The following is a 27,987-nucleotide window of genomic DNA, read 5'->3' on the forward strand; positions in this document are numbered from 1 at the left end:
GGACTGAACTTGGGGGAACTCAACCACTGAGCCACATCCCTAGCTCCATTTTATGTCTTATTTAGAGACAGGATTTCACTGAGTTGTTTAGTGCCTCACTTTTGCTGAGGCTGGCTTTGAACTCGCAATTCTCCTGCCTCAGCCTCTTGAGCTGTGGGGATTACAGTTGTGCACCACTGGGCCTGGCTACTCTGTTGCTTTTAACTGCCATAAAGTGAGTGTGCTGCCTCCACCATGTTCTCCTGCCATGATATAGTGGATTACCACAAGTTCAAATGCACAGGGCCAACTAACCATTGTCCAAAACCTCAAAACTGTGAGCCAAAATAATCCTTTCATCTTTATAAACTGATTATCTCAAATATTTTGTTATAGAACCAGAAAGATGACTAGCACACTCCTTCTCCAACTTCTCACATTAATTATCCATGACCCAGGAGAGCAAAATCAGGGATTAAGGGACTAGAAGCAGATAATGGGAAGATGCAAGATGTTCCTTTCTTTACTTCTTTTGATGTTGACATCTACTCCTTGAGGCAGGTCCTTCTAGTATTACCTGCTCTTCTAATCATCAGGGTGAGAGAAACTTTGGCTGCAAAGCCTGCAAGAATGCCTCAATACATACCACAGTGTGTCCACACTGGAGGTCGGCAAGCTAGGATGCCAAGCAAACTTGAGTCACCTTAGGCTGTGACCTGCGGAGGCTGAGACTGGGGACTTTACCATTGATCAGAACTGTGTAACCATTTCAGCTTTATTTCTATCACACTGCATGATATTGGGAAACTTATTTAACCCTCACTGCCTCTGTTTCCTCATCCCTAAAACATGAAGTATTAAAACTGCTTCATGGAGCTTTCTGAAAGAGAAAATAAGTGAAGCATGGCAATCCCTTTGTGTGGTGCCTCCTGACACTTATTAAGTTCTCAATAAATGAGAGTTTCTGGCAAAAACAAAAATCTAGAAGTTGAATGAAGAGCATAGAATACTGACATTTACTATGTGCCAAGCACCATGATAAAGTATTTAAAGTATTTTTATGTTCATTTACACTTCTTTCTTCACAGTGACCCTCATAGTTACTTAAGGTCACTACCCTGTTCTATGGTTTGAGAAACAGAGATTAAAGCAGTTAAGTAACTCATTCAAGGTCATTCTATGAATAAGAGTGGGGGAGCTCAGATTGTGTTAATAAGAGATAGATATGACAATTTTAAAGAGGGAAGGTAGAGAAATAGAGAGGTCTGAAACAAGTTCCTGGGAAACCTGATATTCTGAGGGTCCCTGATGTGAGGGAGAGATTTGGGTTAACAGAGGTCATGGGGCTTGGCTGCCACATCACAAATATTTGACAGAATTGGGACTGGAACCAAAGTGTTTCCTTTTCTACAAAAAGAGGTGGCAGAGTTGGGTGATCCCTAAGGTCTTTTTTGACTTGAAACTTCTATGATGTAAATTAAACCCTATGATCCTAAATATGTGTGTGGCCAGAAGAACTCTCTAGGGCAATCACCACTCATGGGAGGATGGAACAAAAGTAGCTTCCCAGAGGGAGGGCATTTCCATGCCCCAGAAAGAGCAAAATGTGATGAAAATGACTCTTTTACTGCATGTGGTTTTTGATCTTGGTCAGCTGCTTGAATTGTGCAAATTAAAAAAGGAAATGTGTATGTAAGTCTATAAATAACTTCTGCAAGAGTCACAGTGCAGACAGCCATTATAAATGAATTTGGTGAAGCATGAGTGATCTGTGATGTCACCTGGCCCCTCACATGTGTTCATGTATCTGTAATTCAATAATTATTTATTCTCTTTTTCTATCATTCCTTTCATCAAAATAGAACAAGAAGGAAAAAAAATGCAATCAAAATAGAGCAGATCCGATCATCTCCTGCATAAAATTAAACTAGGACCTGTAGGGAGTGTGAATTCACAGAGTCTATAAAACCAAATATCATGGATCTGGTCTTGCTTCCAAGCATAAGGATGTGACCTCGTCAATTAAACCGAATTCCAATTTGCTGGATACTCCCTGAGAGTTCATGCATTCTGAAAATTCTTCTTGCATTAGTAATTAGGTTCAGCACACATTAATAGAGCACCTACCAGATACCAGTCATTGTATCAAAACTCAAACAACTCTCCTTGATTACAAGGATACTTGTTCTCGTGGGTGAGAGAAACATTGGAAACCACACACCAGTATGAAAAGGTCTTTGACCCTTAACACATATCCTTTCAATCTCCAAGCTTCATTAATTTTATTTCCAATTATGTCTTTTAAATTTGTGCCCATTTCTCTTGTTTTGATATTTGTCTAAACCACTACCATCTTATGCCTGGAAAACCTGCTGGCCATTTTCTAATCCACTTGCTACACTACAGCCTGGTCAATTTCCAGTGAAAATGTCTCCTGCCCACGTCACTTGCTATCCCTGTCACCATCCTCAGCCATCAATACTATAACCATTGCCATCACCCTAGTCACTGTCACTATCATCACCACTATCATCATCATCATCACCATCTTTAAATATTTTAATGGGTCTTCCACTTACTTTTATGATAAAGATTTAAAACCTAGTGCCTGTTCCAGGAACTATTACTTCTGGCATCTATCTGCATTTCCCACATCAACCTGCAGGATTTTTATTCTTTTCAACCACAGTCATCCAAGTAGACCAAGCTCCGTTGTCTGTACTAAGATTTTCCATAGGCTAATTCCTCTACCCAGGTCTTCCCAGAACAAACTCCTCACCACACTCACTGACCAGGACAAAACCCCTACTATGGGCTATCCTGAAGCCTTGTCCCACTATGTGGCACACGTAGAGTAGCAATCTTACGTTGGCTGGCGTGATTATTTATTGGTGTTAGTGTTCCTCTAGACACTAAGCTTCACGATATTCATGCAGGACCTTATCTGTTTATTATTTTACCCCCAGGATAATTTGAAGCACATAAAAGGCACTTGGTAAATGCTCAGGAATAACTATAATCAAATCATTAGTGACTGTGGATTGGACTTATATTTACATGGAAATAACTGTTGGAAACTGGTTGTTCTATCAGTATAAGTCTTCAAGTATGAGTGGAAATTGGTAGGGTGGATGAGAGGGTAAGAAGGCTCATGAACAGCGAGCAGAGCATATGAAAAGTTCCAGGATTATCAATGTGTATTGGGTGTTTGGAGTATTGCCAAACAAGCTGACATGGGTTGGTTACCTTGGGAAAAGAATGGGAATCAGTACTGTTCAATTTTTGAGGTTTGGATCTAAAATGTCTTCAAAGGGCTCATTTGTTCAAGGGTTGGTCCTCATTTGATGGTGCTCTTGGGAGGTGGCAAAACCTTTAGGAAGTGGGGCCTCATGGAAGGAAGTGAGGTTATTTAGAAACATGCCTCTGAAGGGAATATTGGGATTGCTAACCCTTTCTCTTACTTTTCGTTTTCTGCTATCATGAGGAAAACAGGCCTATTCTGAACTGTTTCATATTGTACTGTGCTACCATAGGGCAAAAGCAGTTGGGCTAAGGAGCCATGGACTGAAACCTCTAATACCTGGAGCCAAAGTATCTTCCTTTTAAGTTGTTTATTTCAGTTATTTTGTCAAGTTGTTTGTCTCAGTTACTGTCATAGCAATGGGAAGCTGATCAACACAAGTAATGAGAGATAAACAGTTATGCAGACATGTGTCACTATAACAAAATGTCTGAGGTAATTTACTTAGAAAGAGAAAAGCTTTATTTTTGCTCAGGTTTTTATAGTTCATGATCAATGGATCCCATTACTTTGGGGCCTGTAGCAAGTTAGCAAAACAGATAGTGGTACAGGGCCAAGCAAAATCAATCATATCATGGCTGAAAAATGGAAAAATAGGAAAAGACCCGGATTATGGGGTATTCTTCGGGGGCATGCCACCAATGAGTCAGAGACCTCCTACTAGGCCCCATCTTCAGATGTTCCATTCCCATCACCAAAGTGCCATTCTTGGGACCAGGCCTTTAAAACATGAAACTCTGGGAGACACTTCAGATCTAAATTATATCAAGATTCAAGGTCAGCATCATGCAATGAATAATTGATAACTGATAAAAATGAATTCTGAGAACCCATAGGTACTAAATTGCTTTCCCTCCTTATATTGTAAGTAGTACTGGTTCCATCTTTCAAGAGTTGTTGGGCTAGAACTGATTTTTTTTCATAATGATAGTAAGCCAATATAATTCACAAACCATAAAATTCACAGCAAGATCTGTATAATTCAGTGGCGTTTAGCATGTTCACAAAGTTATTCAACAATCACCACTACTTCTAGAATAGCTTCATCACCCCAACAAAAACATAAATCCACCCCAGTAGCAATCACTTCAAATTGGTCTCTATTTCTGCCAACTTTCAGACAAGAAGTAAAATCATTACATTTTTTTTTTGCCTCTATGCAGCGTCCAGCGAATGGGACCGAGTCCGGTGGGAGACGTCGGGATTAAAAAAGACACAGGAGTCCGAGGTCCTTCATCCAGGGGGAATCTGTCTTTATTATCTCAGCTCATACTTATATATTTCTTTCAGACAGAATGGAAAGTTACTGGTAGGCGGAAGCAAGGACGGAGGGGGGCAGGTGGTCCTTGTCGACTCATACTAAGCCTTCAACCAGGAACCTTATCAGACCCAAGCAGGTCAGGACGTTCCCACATGACCATTATAGGCTGAATATGAAAACAGACACCACAAATCTTTCAAGGCCTTGGGAGCTGGCCTCTTTGACGTGCACAACAAGAAACCAGGGCCGGCACCAAGCCCCGGGGGCCAGGGGGGATCCGAGCCAGCACCTCTAAATTTTTGTGTTCTGGATATTCCATTTAAATGAAATAATACAATATATGTTCATTTTTAGAAAACATCTTTCACTACTTATAGTGCTTAAAAGGTTCATCCATATGGGAACACATATCAGCACTAATGTTCATTGCTATATAATATTTGATTATTTGGATGTACTCACCAGTTGATGGATATTTGGGTTTTTTAACATGTCTACTATGAATATTTATTTTCATATTTATATGAAAATTTGTGTACAAGATATATTATAGATTTGTGTTTTCATCTTGGAGAGTTAGATAACTGAGATTGAAATTTCTCAATCTTATGTTAACTCTAACATTTTGAGGAAGCACCCACTGTCTTCCAATGTTTCAACATATTACATTCATACCAAAAGTGTACAAGGCTTTCAAGTTTTTTCACATCCTTGCCAAAGATTTACATTATCTGTCTTTTTAGTTATAATCATCCTATGGGTATAAAGTGGAATCTTATCATAGTTTTAATTTGCATCTTGTAAAGTGAAGAATGATGCTAAATACCTTTTCAAATGAATACTACCCATTTTTAGTTCTTATATTTGATAAATCAAACTTATTCTTTTTTTTTTTGGTTTGCAATTATCATGTTGGATATAAAAAACATTGCCTAATTAAAAAATCACAGATTTTTTATACTGTTTTTTTCTCAGTTTTAGTTCATAAATTTAGGTCCTTGATCAATTTTGAATTTATTATTTTTACATGTGGTGTGAAGTTGTGGTTCAAATGCATTCTTTTGCATGTGAATATCAAGTTGTCCAAGCAACTTGATTTTTTAAAAATTTTATCTTCTTCCCATTGAATTGTCTCAGATCTTGTTTAAAGTGAATTGGTCATAAATGTAAGCCTGTATTTTTGGATTTTCATTTCTGTTCCCTTAAAGTACATGCCTACTCTTATGTTGATTTTTAATAATGAACATTTCCTATGAAAGTATTGAGGATTAAAGAAAATAAAGTATATATAGTGCCAATGCTGAGCTCAAAGAAATAAATGTGAGCTGTTTTTTGTTGCTACTGTAGAGGGTTATCCTCTTTCTTGCATAAGTAGCACACTTACAGATTTGGGCTTGTAATGCTGCTAGAAAATCAATTTAAGGAGTTTTAGACCAGAAGAAACCTGATAATTTACAATCTATTTCCCTCATTCTAGAACTCTGAAGACAAATAAATAAATAAACAACAAAACAAAAACATGGAAAATACACACCTGTACATAGCACTAATCAGATGGGTTAATGAATTTGATAAATCACACAGCTTTCTGGAAGAAAGAGGACTAGAACCCATTTCTCCTTACATGTCATGTAGTACTTCTCTGTACATTGCCATGCTATTTTATGTAACATATCACATAAGCCAGCCTAGCACAAATACCACAATTCCCAATTTATTCCTGCCTCTGGTTTAGGAAATAAACTCTCCTATTAAAATGCAGAAAGGTAACCCCACAAGAATAAAACGTTAGATCCTTAAAAGCCTTTACTGTATTATTTTTATAAATTAGCCTTAAATGTTTAAAACTGTAATGAAAAGCATTTCATATTTCTATTAGCCTTCACGTGGTCTCTTAATATTTTGTTATTCCCTGAGCATAATAATAACATTAAAGTGAAAACAATAATAATAGCTATTTAAGGCACTTTGAAACCATTATCTCTAATCTAATCTCTACATCCCTGTGAGGCAAATATTCATATGTCCATTTTACAGTCAAGGAAGCTGAAACTTAATAGCTCAAGTTACTTTTTCAAAAATAATGATGGAAATAGTTGGAAAAAATGGTGTTCAAACTTCAGCCTCTATGACTCAAAATCAAGAGACTCTTTCGCTTTTAAACTGTGCCATGCAGTCTTAAATAAAACATTTAAGACTCAAATCCTATGTGTAGACAGAAGCAGGGTAGAGTATACATATTGGGAAAACTGTCCTTGTAAGACTTGTGTGGAACAAGACATGAGCAATCATTTCTAGTGGGCAACAGGGTTTGGGTGAGGGCAGAACTCTGAAGCTCAGCTCAAAATAGGGTCCAACATTAGAATGAGGCAATGGTTCCTCATCTTGGCCAAACCTCACTTACTGTTAACAAAAAATCATCTCCCCAGAATTCTTGCTGGTGTCGGGACTCTCTGTGGTAGAGAAAAGACATGCATTCACTAAGCACCTGTCATTTTGACATACATCAAGCCATCTACCCATCAACAGGTGTCATGAACTTTACCTCACAGGAAATGAGTGAGATCAGAGGATTTCAGTTACACACAGGTGTCTGGTTAGTACAGTCAATTCAGTACTAGAGTCAGCAGCTGAGTGACCCAAGGCCAGTGTTCTGCTGCACTGTCACATCTCAACAGGGTTGGCACTGAGCCTTGGGACGGAACTGTGTCCCTACCTCCTGCTAAACTCACAGACTTCTAACTCTTTACCTTGTGTTATGCACCTCAGAGATGTTATCAGGTTAATGTAAGATAATGAAGTAAAAATAATTTATTGTATGTGAAGGGTTACTTATTGCATTGCTAAGAATGATGGATGTCTGGCCTCATTGGATGGGCAAGGCTGGTGCCTGGAGAACTGGCCGTCACCTCTGCAGTCTGCCTTATGTCAATTTTGCTTCTATGCTCTCAGCTGAGGTGAGAAACAAGTTCCTGCTGAGCAGGACATTGTGCTGAAGCCTTGTACCCTGTTCCCTCTGGGAAAACAGATAGAGAGAACCAAGTGATTTCTCTACATGTGTGTGAGATGTGCCTGATGAATTTGATTAAGCTTTGTCGAAGAGGAGGACACCAGCAATTATTTTTTAACTACTGACTCAGTAGCCAGAGTATGTGTGTATGTGCTTGTGTGTGTGTGTACACACATATAAAGATAATGAAATTTCTGTATAGTAATACACATTAATTATATGCATAATATAATTATTATATGCTTACAATATAATTTGTAATATATATTATATTAATTATATTATTAATACTCAATTATATAATATTATTTGTAGAATTAACATATTTGCAAAATTATTTGTATATTTGTATAATTATACAAATAATTATAATATTTGTATAATATACATATGTGTGTGTAATTTATACATAAATTATATAAATATACATTACATGATTGCAATTATAGATTGTATTACATAATTAAAACAATATATTATATATTACATATATTATATATATTACATATATAATTTAATATCATCAATTAAGTTTATTTATTTATTATATTTAATTTAACTTACCATAAGGAAATCTTCTCTTTCCTGCTCCCCAAGCCATCCATAACATAAAAGGAACTGAGATTTAGAAAATATTCAGTTAGGCATAGATTAAGTCTTTTCTCTTATTCTAAATAGCATGAACAACATCAATAATGAGTATGTAAAAGAACAGTAACTGTTAACACTTATCCATGATACCTTATTAAATACTTATTTCTAGCTGCTGTACTAGTGTATTGTATACGGTGACATTAGTTCTCTCAACAGCTTGGAGAGAAGCCATGCACAGTGGTACATGCTTGTAATCTCAGCAGCTTGGGAGGCTGGAGCAGGAGGATTCGGAGTTCAAAGCCAGCTTCAGCAATTTATCGAGGCACTAAGCAACTCAGTGAGACCCTGTCTCTAAATAAAATACAAAAAAAGGGATGGAGATGTGGCTCAGTGCTCAAGTGCCTCTGAGTTCAATCCTTGCTATTTAAAAAAAAAAAAAAAAGAAAGAAAATTGGAGAGATAAAAATTTTGTCCTTATTTTACAGATGAGAATTCAGGGGCTCTGTTAGATTAAGTAAAACCTATCCCAGGTTATGCAGGTCTATTGGGTTCCAGAATCTGGTACATGGCCTCTCTAATGCTTTTTCCATCTCACTATATCAACTGTGTACAGGGTGGGGACTCACTTGTGCAAAGTCACACAGTTCAATCCTCAATTAGCTTTGCACACAAAAAATGATTTGCCTTCAGGAAAGTCTTTTCTAATTCAAGCTTGCTCTTACAAGTACATATTAATTTGCATTGTACAGTATACATACTAGATATTTATTTATTCAACAAAATTTTATTTTTATTATGCACCGACCATATTTATAAGTACTGGGACTATAAATGGCTTATGCAGCCTTAAGTTTAGTGGGCCAGAGAAACAAGGGAAAAAAGTCATAACAATGAATACAAAAGCACAAAGCATTATAAGTATTCTACAGAAAAATGGAAAGTTTAAGCTGAGAATGTAGTAAGAAGACTTGACTTAGATATGGAAGGCATGGTTGGGGGAGCTAGGACCATTATCAAAGATTTCTGAGAAAGGAACCTAAATCCAGAAAAAAAAATCATGTAAGTAAATCATGTAAGAGCGCTGAGTATTTCCATCCTAGAGATTGACATTTGCCCTTCCTCTCCCTGAAACTCTTGATGTGGTACTTAATTAAAATCCTGTACACACATACATTACACCTAGGGAAGGAAGGATGCTAGTACATGTCAGGAATTGGCTTATATAATATAGTACAAGGATAAAGATAACAGACCTATCCTTGAAAAGGCTCACTTTCGAAGATAATGATATAATGAGAGCACGGATGAGAATGCCTTGGGAAGAGAAGGCAGAGCAACTAAGGCACTGTGAAGGAGCTAAGTACTGAAGTATCAGTGGTTCATAGGAAGTAGAAGTGGAGATGTGTTCTCCAAACAAAAGGAGTCGTGTATGTGAAGGCACAGAAAAGATCACTTGAGAATGGCTGTACGGTCTCTATTAGCCCTGGAGACACCTGCCAGAGAAGGGCTAGCAGTTAGACTTTGGCCAGACTGTAAAAGGTCTTATAAATCCTGCCAAGAAGTTTGTCCTTTACATGTTTACCAAAGAGCAGATGTGGAAGGTTTTGGGTAGAAACAAGACATTTACAGGTGTTAAGTGTGTGGGATTTGGCTTATAAGGTAGTGCTAGAAAATGATCACATTTTGGTAACATTCCAAACATGAGACAATTGTCTTTTCTACTCATTTTTCAATCGATAGAAATGAGGTTGGAGAAGAAGGGTCAAGCTTGAGAATGTGTTTAGGGTACTTAAAGAGTCTTTGGACATACTATAAATAGAAAGAATGCAAACATATTTCATGGTGACCCAGACCCCAAAGACACCTTCACAAATCTGCCTCTTTCCTTAAAATACTCGATATAATCTGGTAATGGATTGTCTGCCAATACATCTGTCAACTATCTAAGATGACCACATTTGAAGTCCCACAGTAGTTCATTGAGCTGAATACATAGCCTGTGCAAACACACTGTTATAACCCATCACCCAGTAAAAAGATAATCAGAAGCCTACACTATCAACAGAAGGGCCAAATGTCTTCTTGTACAATAGGATCCTCTTGTTACAATCACTCCTTAGACTTTACATTTTCTTTCAGAATGCTTATACAGCTTTGTGCTTTTGTATTCATTGTTATGACTTTTTTTCTCTCGTCTCTCAGGTCCACTACATGTTAGACTTTATAAATCACTTATAGTCCCTGTACTTAAAACTATGGCTGACACATAATAAAGATTTGTTGAATAAGTAAATGTCTAATATGTATGCTGTTATACAAATTACTGTGTATGTGTAAGAATATATATATATATATATATGTATACACACATATATACATATATAAATACACACACACAGAGACACGTGTGTGTGTGTGTGTGTGTGTGTGTGTGTGTGTGTGTGTGTATTAAAGCCAAAAAGATGTTCCTGAAGGTAAATAACTTTTGGGGCATGATTTAAAAACACACTGTTATTTGTAATCCTTTAGTTAGGCTCCTCAGGTCCTAAGATTTCATTTTCTTTGAGTAATCTAGGCATTTCAAGTAAGATTGTTATTCATTCTTTGTGTTTATTTGTATATTTATAAGCACTAGCGTGATATATAGACTCATTTGCCACAGATGCTCATCTGCATTGAATGATGATCTCTTGCCAAAATATGGAGAATCATTTAAAGCCATCCTCAATTGATCTTTTCTGCAAAAAGTTATCATGAAAGCAAGAGTAGGTCTTAATAGTATTGCCAAGTTTGCTTCAGATTTAAATTAGCATTATTGAATACCTCCCTTGGCAAAAAATTCACAGGGCCTTGGAGAAACAAGAATGGTTAAGAGGGATCCCTGGGGTGAGTGGGGAAGCAGACTTGAATGAGAGGACTTTGTTTACTGTGGCAAGTGCTCTGAAAGAAGATGCTCTGGGATGACTAGGAAGCCAAGGAGACAATATGCAAAAGCGAATGAATATAAATATTATGTTTGGGGGATTGAAAAGAGATTAAACCAAAAGACACTATAATATGTGCTTTGCCATTTATGAATTCTGTAATTGTGGACAGTTTACTTAGTTCCCCTTGGCCTCAGTTTCTTTATTTTAATGGAATATTTATGCAATTTATATCCTAATTTTAAGGAATCTGTGAGATAATGCATGTGCAAGACAGTTTACAATCAAAGCTACCTACTAACATTGGTTGCTAAGAATACCATAATTGAAAATAAAAATAATTTCCTTCCTCCCAAAGCACTTTCTGAGAGCTGGGGGGATTGCTAGCTCAATGGTAAGAATACTTGTCTGGTATGCTCAAGACCCTGTGTTGGATCCTTAGCACTGCATTAATAAAAATAAAAATAAACAAAGCCAAACCACTTTCTCCACTTGGCTACTCACACCTTTGAAATTACTTGTTCCTTTGATAAATGACAGACCACTATCCAGTTGCAGAAAAGGAGAGATAGGACTGTGGACTTAGTGGGACTGTCTGACTTGTCACTGGCAATCCCACTTCAGGAAATTTTCCTAATGGGTAACATTGACTGAGCTTCAGGAGAATGAGGAGATCATAATGAACATCTATGGAATTTTACAAAGATCTTTTCATCCATCCCTCAAACCATCCAATGAGATACAATGTCCATGGAAATAATGGCTCTGAGGTGAGGCATTGTGCTTGAGCACTGCATTCTGCAGCACCATGGCAGCAATGTATTAAATCGTGGTTCACCACCGTGACTGTGCTTCCTCACGCTGTGTCTAGCTTCCTCCTGGACAGTCTCTAGGGTCTACAAAAGGGACCTTCAGATGGCCTAGTACTTCCAGCTAAAGTAGACATTATTTTGAGAATATTTTGGAAGTTGCACTGAAGTTGTTGCTTTACAGAAGTGAAAAAAAAAGTATTGGCATTTCTAAGCCCAGAACTATTTTTTAACAAGTTAGAAAATACTGAAAAACAGGTAGAACCATTTTCTCAAGAGATTGCAGTGTAGTTAGAATGTACACTATTTTTTTCCCACTGTGTATTTCGGTAAAATATGTGCACTGAAATTTCAGGGCAATTCCTAATGCAGAAATAATACAAAATATGGCAGATTTATAAGCTAGGCAATTTTTATTTATTTGCTAATGTGGATTCCCTTAAGAGCTCAAATGTTCTGCTCATTACTTATGGCTTCTCCTTGAAAAGACTTACCTGTAAGGTCTCAGCAACATAAAACTTCAGGCTGCATAGTCGTCTGAATTGAGCATCAGCCATAATTCTCTTTTGTCACTGACTCAAGGTGGTTTATAATCTACTATTGCTTTACCTGTTTCATAATTAATAATTCATAATTAAAGTGCAGTACATACAAATCAGCATGACTGTATGCCTTCTTTCTGTTATGTTTCCTTTTATTTTGAAGATCGGAAAGAAAATTGGAAAGAAAAGATTAGGTGTCTGAAATCTCCCATTCAAAATCTTAACTACCCTAGTTTTTGGAATTCTGCTCGATCTGTCCTTTGAATCTTTCATTCAAAGAGGAATTAAGCATGCAACCTTTCCAGCCTCTGTGCCAGACACTGAGGAAATAGAGATGTGTGTGATCGCTGCTTGACCTCCACCACTTGCTCTCCTGGAAAAGAGACAGGTATAAAACCATTGCCTGTAATGCAATGAACAAGGTTTGAACAAGATGCAGCTGAAGATATGGTTTTGGAATGTGAGAAGAGGTTAGGGAAAACAGCAGAGGGGAGGTGACATTTGAATACCTCTTGAACGATACCTTTATAAGAAAAGAACCAAGAAAGGAGGAGGAGGAGCAACACTATGGAAGCACCTATGCTTTTCTCATATTGCAGGCAGAGTGAAGCTCTGCAGTGTGCTGTGTTAGAGGAAACTGTGCCTGGGGAGGAAGCTTGGCAGTGGATTTGGGGTTAGAGTGCCCAGCCCTTTGGTCATGCAGAGGAGATTGTCTATATCTGGTTGGTCATAGTGAGCTGTAGGAGTACAAAGGAGAGTAGTTTGGTTAGATTATTGCCCGAAAAGATCACTCTAGCCTAGTAAGGAATAGATTAGAGGGACCAAAAACTTCAGAGACCAAATGGAAGATTTCAGATTGGAGGGTATTGCAGATGTCCTTGTGAAGATCAGTGAGAAACACAACCAGAACAATGGTGATGTGGAGTAAAAATTGAGAAGGAATCTAGGTTTTCTCCATAATGAGCTTTGAGTTGAATTGATAATCAAGGCTTGAGATAGGCAAGATAGGTAGTAACATAAGGGATTGTGTATGTTCTACAGTGCTAAAGATACACACAAATGGTTTTGGCCCATGAGTGGAAAATGATATTTTTGAAAGATGTTATTGTTGCTGTCATCATCATCATCATCATCATCACCATCATCATCATCATCATCATCATGATTGTCCTAGCAACTAACACTTATTGAGTGCTTCCTTTAAATCAGATACTCTACTATGTCATTAATTCATTTAAACCTCACAACTTTGTGAATTTAGTTGCTAGTGTCACCTGCAGTTCACAGGTGAGCACACCAAAGCTCAAAGAGGTAAAGGAGGGTTACTTAGGAAGAAATACAGTAGGTGAGGAGCTAAGCCAAGATTCAAATCTTGATGTAAATGGAACCAGAACCCTGGCCCTGACCACTAGAATACCATACCTTTAAAATACAATTCCTTACTTATGATGGTTATACTTAATATTTTTTAACTTTTGCATTAATAGGAAATCATTCTCACTCAGTAGAAATCTTACTTTGAATTTTGATTTTGGATACTTTCCCGGGTTAATGTTATACAGTATAAAACTCACTATGCTGGGCAGTGGCAGTGAGCCAAGCTCCCAATCAGCCATATGATCACAAGGGGAAACCACCTATAATCCACAATGTACTGGGTTATTAAACTATGATATTTGGGAGGTTAAGTGTATTAAATGCATTTTAGACTTAGGATATTTTCAAGTCACAATGTATTACTAGACATGACCCCATCCTAAGCTGAAGAGTGTCTGTACGATTTCATGTTGACCAAAGCAGCAGGGACATTAATGCTTGTCGGTTGAGTCCAGGGAGAAAGCCAACTAACTCTGAAAGAGTCCGAGAAAATTTCACTGAGTGTTTAAGGGTGTGTTTTAAGAGTGGTTAGGAATTTTTAGGTTAAGCAACAAGAAGAAGAAAATTCCAGGATGGACTATTCTTGTACAAGTTCAAAAATTTTTGAAAAGATCTGGAATGCTTAGGAAATCTTAACTATCTCAGTGTGTTTGGTCTTTTTGGTAAGAGCTTTGACAAGGTCTTTGGGGACTACTCATGGTTACTCACTTCAGCCATTGATTCCAATACAAGGAATGTGAATATGAATAGACTGGGCCCTTGGAAGACTTTGTATTTTTGCTTTGATTTTTCCTTAAGTCAACAGCAGTAATGTTCATGTCTTCAGTTCCTCTGTACCCTCATCATCCACACAGAAGCCCCTGTCTCCTATTTCAACCTAATAAAATACTGAGCTTTGCCTTTCAGGAGAACACCGTAAATGCTGTTGGTGGCCAAAATCTTAGTTAACCAAGCAACATAAAATTTTTTTTGTGAATGAGAACAATATTCATCACGAAAACGCATCTTTTAAGTGAAAAGAATAATTCTCAGGTGTTTCTTCTCTTCTCTGTTTCTTTATAGTTCCTCCCCAGATCATGAACATATCCTCAGACATCACCGTGAATGAGGGAAGCAGCGTGACCTTGCTGTGTCTTGCTATTGGCAGACCAGAGCCAACTGTGACATGGAGACACCTATCAGTCAAGGGTAAGGTATTCATGTATGGAAAGCATTCAGAGTTAGTGTATTGAAGTCTTGACTATCACACACAACAGAACTCCAAGAATCAGAAAACAGCAATGTATCTGTAATACAACAATGTAAAAATCAAACAGGAACTTCTATCAGCTGCTGAGTATTCCAGTCCAAAAGAATTTATAGAGGAAATTTACTTTTTATGTATTTAGTAAAGTAAAATATATTTATAAATGCTTGCAGTATCAGAATGTACTTATTTGATCCTAAATATATAGTGCTCTAAGCCTAAAGATAGCACTTTTTATAACGTTAAAATGTTTTTGTTTTCTAAGCTATAAGGAACAAAGTTTTATAAAAGTAAATTTCAGTAAAGATGTTAATTTCTTAATTGGAGGTAATATCTGCTTTCTTGCAGTAGGGTGGTAAGGTGATACATTGTCATTGGGAATGTTGGCATTATTGAGAATCCAAGAGGAAAGGGATTTCCTGCTTCAGAACTTTGTGAATATTAATCCAAAGCTACACCTGTCTTATCTGCACATAAACAGTCCACCTTGAGTAGAAAAGGACATTAGAAATAATATCAGAACTCTGCTGGGCACTCAAAAATTAGTATTAATACATCATTTATGATCATCTCCAATGTAGTGGGAAGGAACCAAAGGGGCACTGAGCCTTATCCTCTTGGAAGTTAAACTCACTCCAAATTGAATTTGAAAATATGGGTGCAAATTCATGTGATATATTTGCATGACTATTAGAAAATATTATTATTCTAGGAATTGTAACAGAAATAAGTACTGTCTTAGACATTAGAAAATTCAATATGAAACTCAGTGAATAGTGATTAGGAAAATCTGTGGAGTGTACCTTATGTGTAAAATTAAGATAGCTCTAAAATAAAACACAGGAGTAAATCTTAATAACCTTGAGAAAGACAAAGTTCTACTATGATACAATAAACCCCAACACTGGGTAAAAAACTCTGTATTAATTTTCTGGGACTGCCCTAACAAAATATCAAAAAACTGTGTGACTTATAGAACAGAAATTCATTTCCTCACATTTCAGGAGGTTGTACATCCAAGATCAAGGTGCTGACAGGTTTGTCTCCTTTTTGATAGGTGAGAGGGAGAATCTCTTGTATGCTTTTTTCCCCCCTGACTTCTGGTGATTGATGTAAATCTTTGACATTTCTTGATATTTAGTAGTATCATTTTGATCTCTCCCTTCATCTTTTCATGGCATTCTTCCTGTGTTACATTTTCCCTTAAAGTAGGGAAAAACTAATGGGGCAAGGGTAACACTGTATTAGGGCCCACACTAATGACCACATCTTAACTTGATTATCTCTGTAAATAATCTATTTCCAACAAGATCACATTCTGAGGTGCTGAAAATTAGAACTTCAAAGTGCTTTTTGAGGAGGATGCAATTCAACCCATAACAGACTTCATCAAAATTAAAAACATCAATAAGAATACTACATGGTTTCATTTACATGAAGTTCTAGAACAGGCAAAGCTAGCCTATAGATGGTATGCCAGTGGTTGCTTAGGGTAGGACTTTGGGGAGAATGAACAGAAAAGGGGTACAAAGAATTTTGAGAATTTTGGAAAAATTCTATATCTTGAATGAAACGGTGGTTACATTGGTATTGAAATTAGTTCAAACTACTACAACCTTATGCTAAAAATAAGTGTGTTATACTGTGTGTAAATTAAATTTCAAGGCATTTTGAAAGATAAATATAGACACATAGGAAAAAATGACGTGATTTCTTTCCCTAATTTGGAACATCAATATCTCAATGGCACCAAATAAGGGACTGGATTTATCACTAGGAGCACTACTTAAGCATTGCTGTTTTCTTTCACAGAAACTCAGAACTTGTATTTCTTTCCCTGTCTTATTATTAGGGAAAGATAATTCTAATAAATCTAGTTAACAATCTTTATATAAAGACCTCAGGTACTGAAACCCCAAATATCAATATTATAAAGAAATATTAACAATAATTTTAAAATATATGTGAAGGACATCACAAAGATCACCTTTAATACAAATACAGCAATAGTATATGTTCCCAAAGATAAGGGCACGAGGAGATTTTGTTGTAAAGTCAGGGAAAATTTTTGAATTAATCTATCCAAAAATTTTCTAACCATCAGAACACTTTTTATTTATTTAGTAAAGTAAAATATATTTATAAATGCTTGCAGTATCAGAATGTACTTATTTGATCCTAAATATATAGTGCTCTAAGCCTAAAGATAGTTTAAAAGGCATTTGGATTTAGTATAAGTCTTTCTAAGCAATTCTTTCTAATGGTATACTGGTACAATTTCCTTTTTAAAAGAAAGGAGATTCATTCAAATATTCCCAATCTATATATAATGTAATAGCTGCAGTTTGGCCTCAAAAAAGCACAACAAAGTCTAAATGTAAAGAATCTTCTCCTTTTTAAATCTCAGGGTTCACTCTGAGGTGGCTTTGTCTTGTCATCTAGGCCTTCACTTCCCTATCTGTCATTTCTACTATTGTCTTTCCCCTCCCTGCTTTAAATACCATTTAAACATTTCCACTCACAGCATTGTTTCCAAAGTTTGAATAGATTAGGAACCTGCAGAGTTTGCAAATTTAAAATTTGCATCTACCAAGTAACTGCCAATATTAAAAAAAAAAATAGAAGAATGCTCCATCTACTTGGACATAGGGAGTTGTCTTAAAGGTTTAGAGGAACATCCAATAAAACTTGAACATCAAGCAGCACTTTTAGAAAAAGTTGCTGGTTAGTTCTGCATGGAAGAATAAGAAATAAAGGTTGCAATGACATTTCCTTTGAAATTTCAATAGGATTACATGTAAGCTGATTACTGGACAGCTGTATCCCAAAATGTTAATACATGGCTTAAATTTGTAGCTCTATAAAATAGGAATGAATAAATAACTTTTTTTTCATTTAGGAAAAACTATTTTAATAGAACAATGACTAAATATTAAAAAGAATATTCATATTAATGGTTTAAAATAACTGTCTATGTATGTGCTACCAATTCATAGGAATTATAGGAAGAGGTAAAAATAAACCCATTATCACACTAGAGAATAATAATGGTAGTTTGGTGGGTCCAAAATCATGATGAAGGTCATAAATATAAAAAGTTGATAAAATATAATGAAGAGAAAGTACAACTCAAAATATAGGGATATGATCTCAAAATGATAGGTGTTTGAAAAATGAAGGGGTTCGGGTAAGGGGCACTGGTAAATGTGTAAAACTGAAGGGAGCTCTGGTTGCCAATTACCAGTTCTCATGGTGCCAGTATTTCCATCTCTGCCACTCTCCTGGAGCCTCTTGGAAGGGGCTTTGCTTTTCAGGTTTGTTTTCTCATAACAACAAAAACATCACCAACAAGTTTTTCTTACAAAAACAATGAAGAATCACAAGGATTCCAGATGTGGGTCTAAAAGCCTTCCAGCTTCTCTGATTTCTAGATTGAGAAGGCAGCTGGAAACCTCTGGACCACCTGTTTCCTTTGCAATATTTAAATATGCCAGGGTTCTCAGAAATGACCTTTCCAGGAGTGATGACATCTAACTCGCTTCTGAGGAAAGCTGGAAAGTTTACAGGATCATGATGAAATGTTGTGAACATATTAAAAAAAAGTAGTCTATAAATATGTGTTTGGGTTTTTCTATTGACATGCAAACCACTGAGCAATTGATCATATATCTATTATTTTTCTTTAAATATAAAAAGCTATACTTAATTTTTTCAATAGTAGATAATGGCTTAATTAAAAACATATATTCATATGGATTTGCCATAGAACATGGCACTTAAAAGCCTTTCCACATCTAGAAACATGAACCAAATGACCCAAAGCTCAAGAAACAAGGACAATGAGAAAATCACAGGCTGCTTTCTCTAAGGGATTTCCACAGGTTAGGGTAGGCAGGTTTCAAATAGGGTAGGTGACTGGGTTAGCCAGTGGCCAGTGTGTCTGGAATTTATTGTGAATCTACCAAGTTTCAAGAATTATTTTCAGTTCTGTTTCTGAAGAAGAGGAGAAAGGGAGCCAGACCATCATGAGTTTGGGGCACAGGAGTAATGTGAAAACAAGAGTGCTGCCTGGGAGTGGTGGAGAAGGCACGAGAAGCTGCCACTGTTCTAAGACAGCAGCTTTCCCTCTAAGCCAGTGATCACTCTAATGCCTTATGCACCTGGCCCCATTTCCGATGACATATTTGGGAAGGCCAGATGTTTGGGAAACATAATAAAGTCTTCTTTTCTTTTTTCCCTCCACTGAGATTTTAAGATGACAGCCATTCACCTGTGAGTTGCTCCTACAATCTACTCATACACAGTAATACCTCAGGGAGCAAGTGAGTGAATTATTTTGCAGAGGTGAATTTTCTAGGTAACTGAAGCTGATGCCTGTATGCATTGACTTGAGTCACTTTTAATGGAAGCACTTTAAAAATGAACCATGTTATTTTCTCTTTTCCTTCAGTCTAGTGAATGCCATCTAACCTCATCTTTATATTGTAATATTAACATTATACACATCAATTGTATCTCAGCATTTGGAGACTGGGATGACTAGAAATATAGCCATTAGAAATTGTTCTGTTTGGTATAGTTTCTCTATTTTTCATTTCTTCCCTCCAGTCAGATTATTAACACATTTTCTCCTATTATCCCAAGTGCGGAACACCTCTAAAAATGTAAATATGTTATATAATGTATAATTATACTATATGTTATATAATTATATTATAGTAATTATATTTTATAATATGTCTCATAATATAACACAATTATATTATATATATATTATATATTATGCATTATATAATAATATGTAATACAATAATATCCAATTATATTATAAAATATATTAATTATGATCATATAAAATAATTATATAATAATGTTAATCATGATTAACAATACAATTATATATACACACACACACATATATATATGTTCTAGATTATGATTTCCAACCTATTTTAATGCAACTTTATCAATTTCATTGACATATTGGCAGAACTGAAAACTTGGGTCTTAATGTGTTGTTAATTCTTCCTGAAGTTAGTGTATCTGCAGTTTTAAAATCACATTTCTTCTGATTATTTGCTTCTAATGTGCTATGATAAAGAATCCATGTAACTAAATTAATTAATCTTGGGTAAAAACTAGTGGTGGGAGAGGACCTCTGAGGAAAGGGTATCATGACTGTGATGAATGGTTCTGATGATAGCTGTCTGGGAAGTAATGGCTGGCATTGTTTTAGATGTGTGAGGTTGCCAGAAGACTTCCATAGTATCCTCCATAGTTCTGACCTGTTTGGCCAATTCTAACTTCTATTCTTCACCCTGGCAAATGTTAAGGTTAAGAAATGTATTGATCCATGACTATTTATACTATAGCTTTTATATATTTGTTACTGTACAAATTCCTGAGAAAGAGTCTTAAACAAATGGTCAAGTCCTTGTCAGTCCAAATAAAAGAAGCACTAACCTGCACATATTGTTAGGTGTCAGTCCCTTCAGATGGGTAGTGTTAGATCTAAGTTGAATACAGACTTCAAAGTCTTACAGACCTGAACTTGAAATCTAGGTTACGTTATTAAGAAGTCGAGTGACTTTAGAAAAATTACTTCATCTCCATTATCTTCAATTCCTATAACTGTGACATGGAACTCTATGACGACTACATCAGATTTTATTTTAGGGATGAAAATAGAAGACAAATTGAAAATACATAATAGTGCTTTAAATGCATTCCTCCTAAATTACAGTTGTGCCATGTTTGTCTTCCAATGCATTCTCTGAAACACTACTTATGATGGTATTATGATGAATGCTTCTACTGTGTGCCAAACACTCTTCTGTACACTTTATGTTTTAACTTCTTTAATGGCCCAGCAACCCTGAGAGAAAAGTGCTCATGTCTACTATTATTCTACTTCTGTCTTCCTTTCTTAATTCTTGGTACTCCTGGATTATTCATTCAGTGATTCAGTGTTTCGTTCGTCTGCCTAAAAGTCAGGAGTAATGCATCTGTTTTATTTGTGACATCCACAATTGGAAACAACCCAAAAGTTATCCATTGGGTGAGTGGTTAAACAAGATATGGTACAAATATATCATGGTATACTATGGATCAATAAAAAGGAATGAACTGTTTAATATACTCACCAACATGGATGAAATTGAAGGGCATTATTCTGAATAAAAAGAGTCCATATCAATTGAAACTTTATAGTAACAGACTGTATGATTTCACTTCCTTAGCTTTTGTGTGATGGGAAGATTTTAATAAACACAAAAGGCCTATGATTGACAGAATTTAGGGCACAGGAAGGAGAAACCCACAGGAGGGAGTTGGTGCTAGAATAGCATAATATATTAATTGCTATTTTAAGTGTATGAATCCACATGTGTGATGAAATGTCACAGAACTATACACAGACATGAAAAAACAGTACATGAAAAACCTGGTTAAATCCAAATAAGCTCCAAAGAGTAGTTATAGTACATATGCATGTATGTGAATATGTGATATGTGTGTGTGTGTGTGTGTGTGTGTGTGAGTGTGTGTATACAATCAATCACATAAAAGGTCACCAATAGAGGAGCTGATTGATAAGTACATGGTACCTGTCTACTATTTTTACAACTTCTTCTAAATCACTGATTATTTCAAAATAATATAACTATAAGTAAAACTAATCTATAGTTTTCTATTTTTAACCTATTTGTGCATATGCTTCTATAGAATTTGTAATTTATAACTATTTTATATGCATCATCTCAAACAATTTTATAGCAGTTATTTAAAATAAGTCAGAGAAGGAATAGTCTGCATGTTTCATGGGTAAGGAAACAGATGGAAAGGTTAAGTAATGATAAATGACTCACAGCTAACTAAAATTGTAGATCTATGAAAAGAACCTAGTTCCTGATTGTCAAATCTGGAGCTTTTTAATGCTCTACAAATATGGCTCCCATGAATTAAGGTTGCAACAAGTGCAATGTAAAATGATATGGTTTTTTTAATCAAATTCTTTTTGTTATCTGGGGCACCCAAAGGTGCTCACTAACTTTAAGCATCATCCACACTCTCACATTTTCCTTTCTTACTCCTCACCAACTTTCCTCTGTCTAGGCACTTTCTATCGCCACGCAGTATTGCTCTAACAAAAGCATAGCCTCTGAATCAAAACCACATTCATGCCATTGTCTGCTGTAGGTCCCCATTGTTCCTCTGCTTCAATTAAAATAAACCTGCTGAGACCTACCAACCTCATTTCTCTTCTGAGCCATCCCAGGTACAAGTTTCAGCCACTAATAGGAATTGCCTATTAGTTGACCTGCCGCATCATCCAGTCTTGCTACTACTTCTTTGTCTCTGCAAGGCAGCCAGGATTCTTGTTTCTAATCTGAAGCCATGTTTAGAGCCTAATTAATCCCTACAGTGTGAGAAAGAGGTGTCTGAGATGAGAAATCAAGGTTATACATATCTTGCTCAGTGGAACAGTTATGGGCAAACAAGCTGTTCCTCTCACATTTCTGCAAAGCAAATTTATGTTCACTAACTTTGGTTCTTGTTGTAAATGAGAAGTGTATGAAGGTCTAGCAATGCGCTTTTCACCATATGGGTGCCCATATGTTTTCCCCCTTTGCTTGCGTACATTTTCGCTTTGGCATGCACATATGCCTGTATTTTTGCAACTTAACAATATTAAAACTAATCCCATTTATGCTCCTTTTGGGTGATTTGATTGAGTCATAAATTCCTGAGAATCTCTTCCTTGGGAGGCTGCAGTTCTTTTGTGTGAGCAGGGGGAGGGCAGAGCAAGCTATTCTGGCAAACAGATGTAGTTAGCCAGTGTCACTCATGGTACCCTTGATGCCCCAACCCATGCTCTGGAGTGGGATCTTAACCATTGAAGAAGGGGAAGTGTAGATTTATAATGAGATTAGTGGTGACCCCTTATCTGCCTGCCTAGGGGGAAAAGCCCTAGGCCAGGTGAATTAACTCACCTTGAAGAAAACAACCATGATGTCTTTAGATGTGGTTCTTGACATTTGAGCATACTTCATAATTTTACTTAATATTTCCCATACTGAATTGAGAAACTACGTATGTGGAAATGAACTGTGCATTTATTAAAATGATGCTTAGCTTCTTCCCTAGACCTTTTAGAAAATAAATATAAGAATGGATATTAACATGTATAGTGAAAAATTCAACTAACTCAAATATAAAATTGGAATTGAAATTTTTTTTGTTCATTTTTATAAAGACTTCTCTGTCTTTGTTTCTTATCCATGCATTCCTGCATTCATTGGGCACATTAAGAATATCCACTTTTGCCTCTTAGTAATAATAGTGTTGATATAGGCAAGATAGATGACATTCCTGCCCTTATGGAGCTTATGATATAGAGCAGGAGATAATCATTCATAATTTAATTAAGAATATCTAATTTCAATGTATGTTGACTCCTGTGAGGATGAGTAACAGGGATATATGACCCAGTCTAAGGTAAAGTTTGACTGCACTAAAATTTGACTGCATTCAAAGATTATGTAAGTCAACTACAAGAGGGATAGAGATCTTGGCATATGGAGGGGCTTGCTGAGTAAAATGGTTTCAGGTGAGAAACAGCATGTCCAAATGTCCTGAGGGGAAAGGTAGCTGGCCTCCTAACAAACAGAGCTTATACTTGAATGCAGAGAGAGCAGGAGAAACAAGGACCTGAGTTGGGGTAATGGGGGACCAGATCACACAGAGCCCATGAAGATTCTGGTCTTTATTCCTAGAGCACTAGAAAAATTCCATAAAGTTTGAAGTAAGAGAGCTTGGAAACAAGATGTTCTTGTGGCTAGATTTAACTAGGAATGGCTCACTTCTGATCTATTCATTTTCTATGTAAATCTGGCAATCGACTAAACCTCTGTCTCCATTCCCCCGCCTATTAACCAGAAAGGAATTAGTAATAATACTTTTTCTTAATGGAAGAAGGAAGAATGGAATCTGATGGTATCTACTCCAAATTCTTTTCAGATTATAATATAAAAATGGATATTAACAGGTATCATAGCAAGTGTAAAATTGGAATTGGAAAGGCATCCAGTGCTGCCTGGCGTCTGTTGCAAAGCCTTCTCTATGCAATTGCTATATCAAATTATGTTATTGAAATCAGTTGGACACTGATAAAATTGAGACCAGCTTTACAAGTACTGTAGATCTAATTGGCCTCAGCAGTGGGTCCACAGTGACTCTTGCTGCTGAACAAAAATTGTGGGCTTCAATAGAAAATAATAAGCAGGCTGGCTCCACACTAGCATCCTGCAGCCACCTCTGGAGATAATGTACTTTAATTTAGACACTGAGCTCCTTCATTTGGCCAGAGGTTGATGGAACCTCAGAAAGGTTTGTTTTCTTCTTCCCTCCTGAATGAGTACCCTTGAGAATATATTTAAAAGACCTTCAGGTCCAGCTCCATCCACCTGCCATCCTTGGTGTTCCTTTTACACACGCATTTTTATTTCTTTCAAAAAACCTATACATCCCTAGGGTAAAATTTTCTATAAATCACTTTTCCTTGGTTAAACTATTTTAAATTGGGTTTCCATTACTTACAGCCAAAGTAGCTCTGATTAAATTCATCATGCAATGTATAGGACACTATGTAACTGAGGCAAGTGGAACATAGTCCCCATTTTATACTTGTATCAAGATTGACAGGGGAGAGACCTGTAAAGTCAGCATTGCACTGCAGAATGTTTGGGGCCAAACCAGCTCTAAGAAGCCCTCTTTCAGATATGAAAGAGGTAGGGAGAGTGCTGCCTGAAATCGTCTTCCAGGCTGTGCCCCACTTGCTTACAGTTACCACCAACTCAATTCTCATAATCTAAGAAGTTCACATCTGAATAGTCCTAAATTAACACAGGAGCTCTGTGGGCTCACCTCATGTCCACAGCATAACACTCACCATAATCAAGGCATTGAGAGATATACCCAGGCCATGTCCTTATAAAGCTTTCACTGCTTTGGGCAAACCTCCTAAGGAGCAAAGATTTAATTTGTCCTAATTGATCGTTTCACTGATGCACTGACATTTACTTGGGATCAGTTACCCAACTTTGGCCAAATGGGATTCCTCTCTTCCCTCCCTATACTTAGGCCATTGGAGAACAGATGTTGTACATGTGGCTTACGTATTTTTTTCTTTCCATAGTTTTTATTGATGCAATATAGTTGTATAAAATGCTGAGATTTGTTGCTACATGTTCATACCTGCACACAACATAACATTATAAATTGTGCAATATAATTCTCCAGTGTTGACCTTTTTCCTGTCTCTCCTGCCTTGCCCTGATTCCCTTTCTCTACTCCACTGATCTTCCTTCCGTTTTCATGAGATCCACCCCTCCCCACTACCTTTCTTTTCCTTTTTCCTCTCTATCTTCCACATATGAGAGAAAATATACAACCCCTAACCTTCTGAGTTTGGCTTAACATAATGATCTCAAGCTCCCTACTTTTTCCTGCAACTGGCATAATTTCATTTTTCTTTACAGCTGAATAAAACTCCACTGTGATGCTATAAACCTGGGTATGAATGTATCACTATAATATAAAGACTTTTATTCTTTAAAATAAATACTAAAGAGTGGTGTAGCTGGGTCATATGGTGGTTCCATTCTGAGTCTTTTAGGGAAACTCCATACTGATTTCTTAATTTACAATGAACTAATTTACAATCCCACCAGCAGTATAAAAGTGTTCCTTTTCCTCCATATTCTCTCCCAGAATTTATTATTGTTCATATTCTTGATGGCTGCCATTCTGAGTGGAGTGAGATAAAAGTTTTAGTGTAGTTTTGATTTATATTTCCCTAATTGCTAATGATTTAATTTTTTTTCATAAATTTGTTGGCCATTCATATTTCTTCTCCTGAGAAGTATCTGTTAGGTTTATTAACTGGGCTTTCTCATTTCATTTTAGATGTTAAGTTTTTTGAGTTCTTTATATATTATATATTCTAGATATTAATCCTCTGTCAAAAGAGTACCTAGCAGAGATCTCCAATTTTGCAAGTTCTCTCTTCACACTTTCAATTGTTTTCCTTAGCTATGCAGAATCATTTTAGTTTGATGTCATCCCATTTATTGAATCTTGGCATTATTTCTTGAGCTTTAGGTGTCCTAAAGAGAAAGTCATTGCCTGTACCTACATGCTGGAGTGTTGACCCTACATAGTTTCTGGTATAATTCCAAGGTCTTTGATTCATTTTTCAGGGGGAGATAAGTGTCTGGTCTTATTTTTCTACATGTGCTTAATCAGTTTTCCCTGCACCATTTATTACTAAGCTCTCTTTTCTCTGGTGTTTGTTTTTGACACCTTTGTATCTGTGAAGTTTTTCTCTGTCCCTTCTACTGTGCACCACTGGTCTATGTGTCTGTTTTTATGCCAGTACCATGCAGTTTTTGTTACCATAGTTCTGTAGTATTATTTTAAGTCAGGAATTGTGATGCCTCTAGCATTGCTTTTTTTGATATAGAGTTGCTTTAGCTACTCTGGGTCTTTTATTCTTCCACATGAATTTTAGGGTTAGTTTTGTTTGTTTATTTAGTTATGAGAAGACAGTCATTGGTATTTTAATGGCGATTACATTGAATCTGTAAGTTGTTTTCGGTAGCATTGCCATTTTAATATATTAATTCTGCCCATTTATGAACATGGGAGGTCTTTCTGTGTTCTCATATCTTCTTCAATTTCTTTCTTCAATATTCTGTAGTTCTCATTGCAGATGTCTTTCCCCTCCTTGGTTAGATTTATTCTTGGGTTTTTTCCTTATCTTTTTTTTTAATCTTGTGAATGGGATTATTTTCCTAATTTCTTTCCCTGGTAGATTTATTATTGATATATAAGAAAGCTTTTGATATATAAGAAAGCTTTGATTTTATAACTTGCTTCTTTGCTGACTTTATTAGTTCAAACAGTCTTTTGGTGGAGCTTTTTGAATCTTCTATGTATAGGATCATATCATCTATAAACAGTAAAACTTTGATTTTTCCCTTTCCTGTTTTTATCCCTTTAATTTTCTTCTCTTGGTTAATTGCTCTGGCTAGAATTTCTAGTACTTCCCATTTATGAACATGGGACCTATATTAAATTGGATTGGTAAGAGTAGACATCTTGTCTTGCTCCAGATTTTAAAGGAAATAAGGCTTGCATACATGTGATTTTCTCTAGCATGAAGCAAAATGCCTTGCATTTCAAAGGTGATCAAAGAGTTACTATTAAATGACTATAGTGAGCTAGAATAAAGGGAAAGGGAAGGGAGTGGGGATCTGCCTAGAATGGATGCTATATAGAGGAAGCACCATCTGGACAGGATGGTAAGAGACTTTTGATGTTTAGGAGTAAGGTTATATGGAGAAGACACACCAAGATTTAGTGACTTTAGGAACTTGCAATTTTATATATAAAGTAGTCTTCTTCCATTTGTCCCAGTACAACTCTTGGTCCCCTTTTCCCTAAAAAAAAAAAAAAAAAAAATATGCTGGATATCAAATGGTCTTATGTGATGTCTTCTTTAAGTAACATTTGAACCAAGTAGAAACATTTGCCCTAGTCTATGTTTCTATATCATGGTGACCTATATATATAGAATAGAGAGAGAGAGAATGTATTCTTCAATTACTGACCAATAAAGTTCTTGTGGGAAACGTATGACTTGCACAGGAAATCTCCCTAGCTTCATAAAGAGAGGTCCAACAAGCTTTGCAACGACTTTCCTCAATATATAATTTGATTTTAACAAATTGGGTGAATGATAATAGCATTGTACACCAGGCATTTCTCAGTGTGACACCAAAATTCTGGCTTTCCTATCCCTATAGGCTCTTTTTCTCTTTGTCTTCCTCCTGAGATTACCTGCTATCATAGGCTTCCACCAATGCTCAGTCTTAGCTCCCATA

At 36.3% G+C, this 27,987-nt stretch overlaps 1 protein-coding gene across 2 annotated transcripts in view; it reads left to right on the forward strand.

The window, feature by feature from the left end:
- The window catches only part of OPCML (opioid binding protein/cell adhesion molecule like), a 532,920-nt gene that overhangs the window by 415,077 nt on the left and 89,856 nt on the right, over positions 1-27,987 (forward strand). For both annotated transcript variants that reach the window (XM_081281267.1, XM_081281268.1), the window contains exon 3: positions 14,860-14,985. In XM_081281267.1, coding sequence (XP_081137393.1) covers positions 14,860-14,985 — 126 coding nt within the window. The remainder of the gene's footprint in view (positions 1-14,859; positions 14,986-27,987) is intronic.

The sequence above is a fragment of the Spermophilus citellus genome (genome assembly GCF_964194105.1).
Source record: "Spermophilus citellus genome assembly, chromosome: 2".
NCBI classification, from domain to species: domain Eukaryota; kingdom Metazoa; phylum Chordata; class Mammalia; order Rodentia; family Sciuridae; genus Spermophilus; species Spermophilus citellus.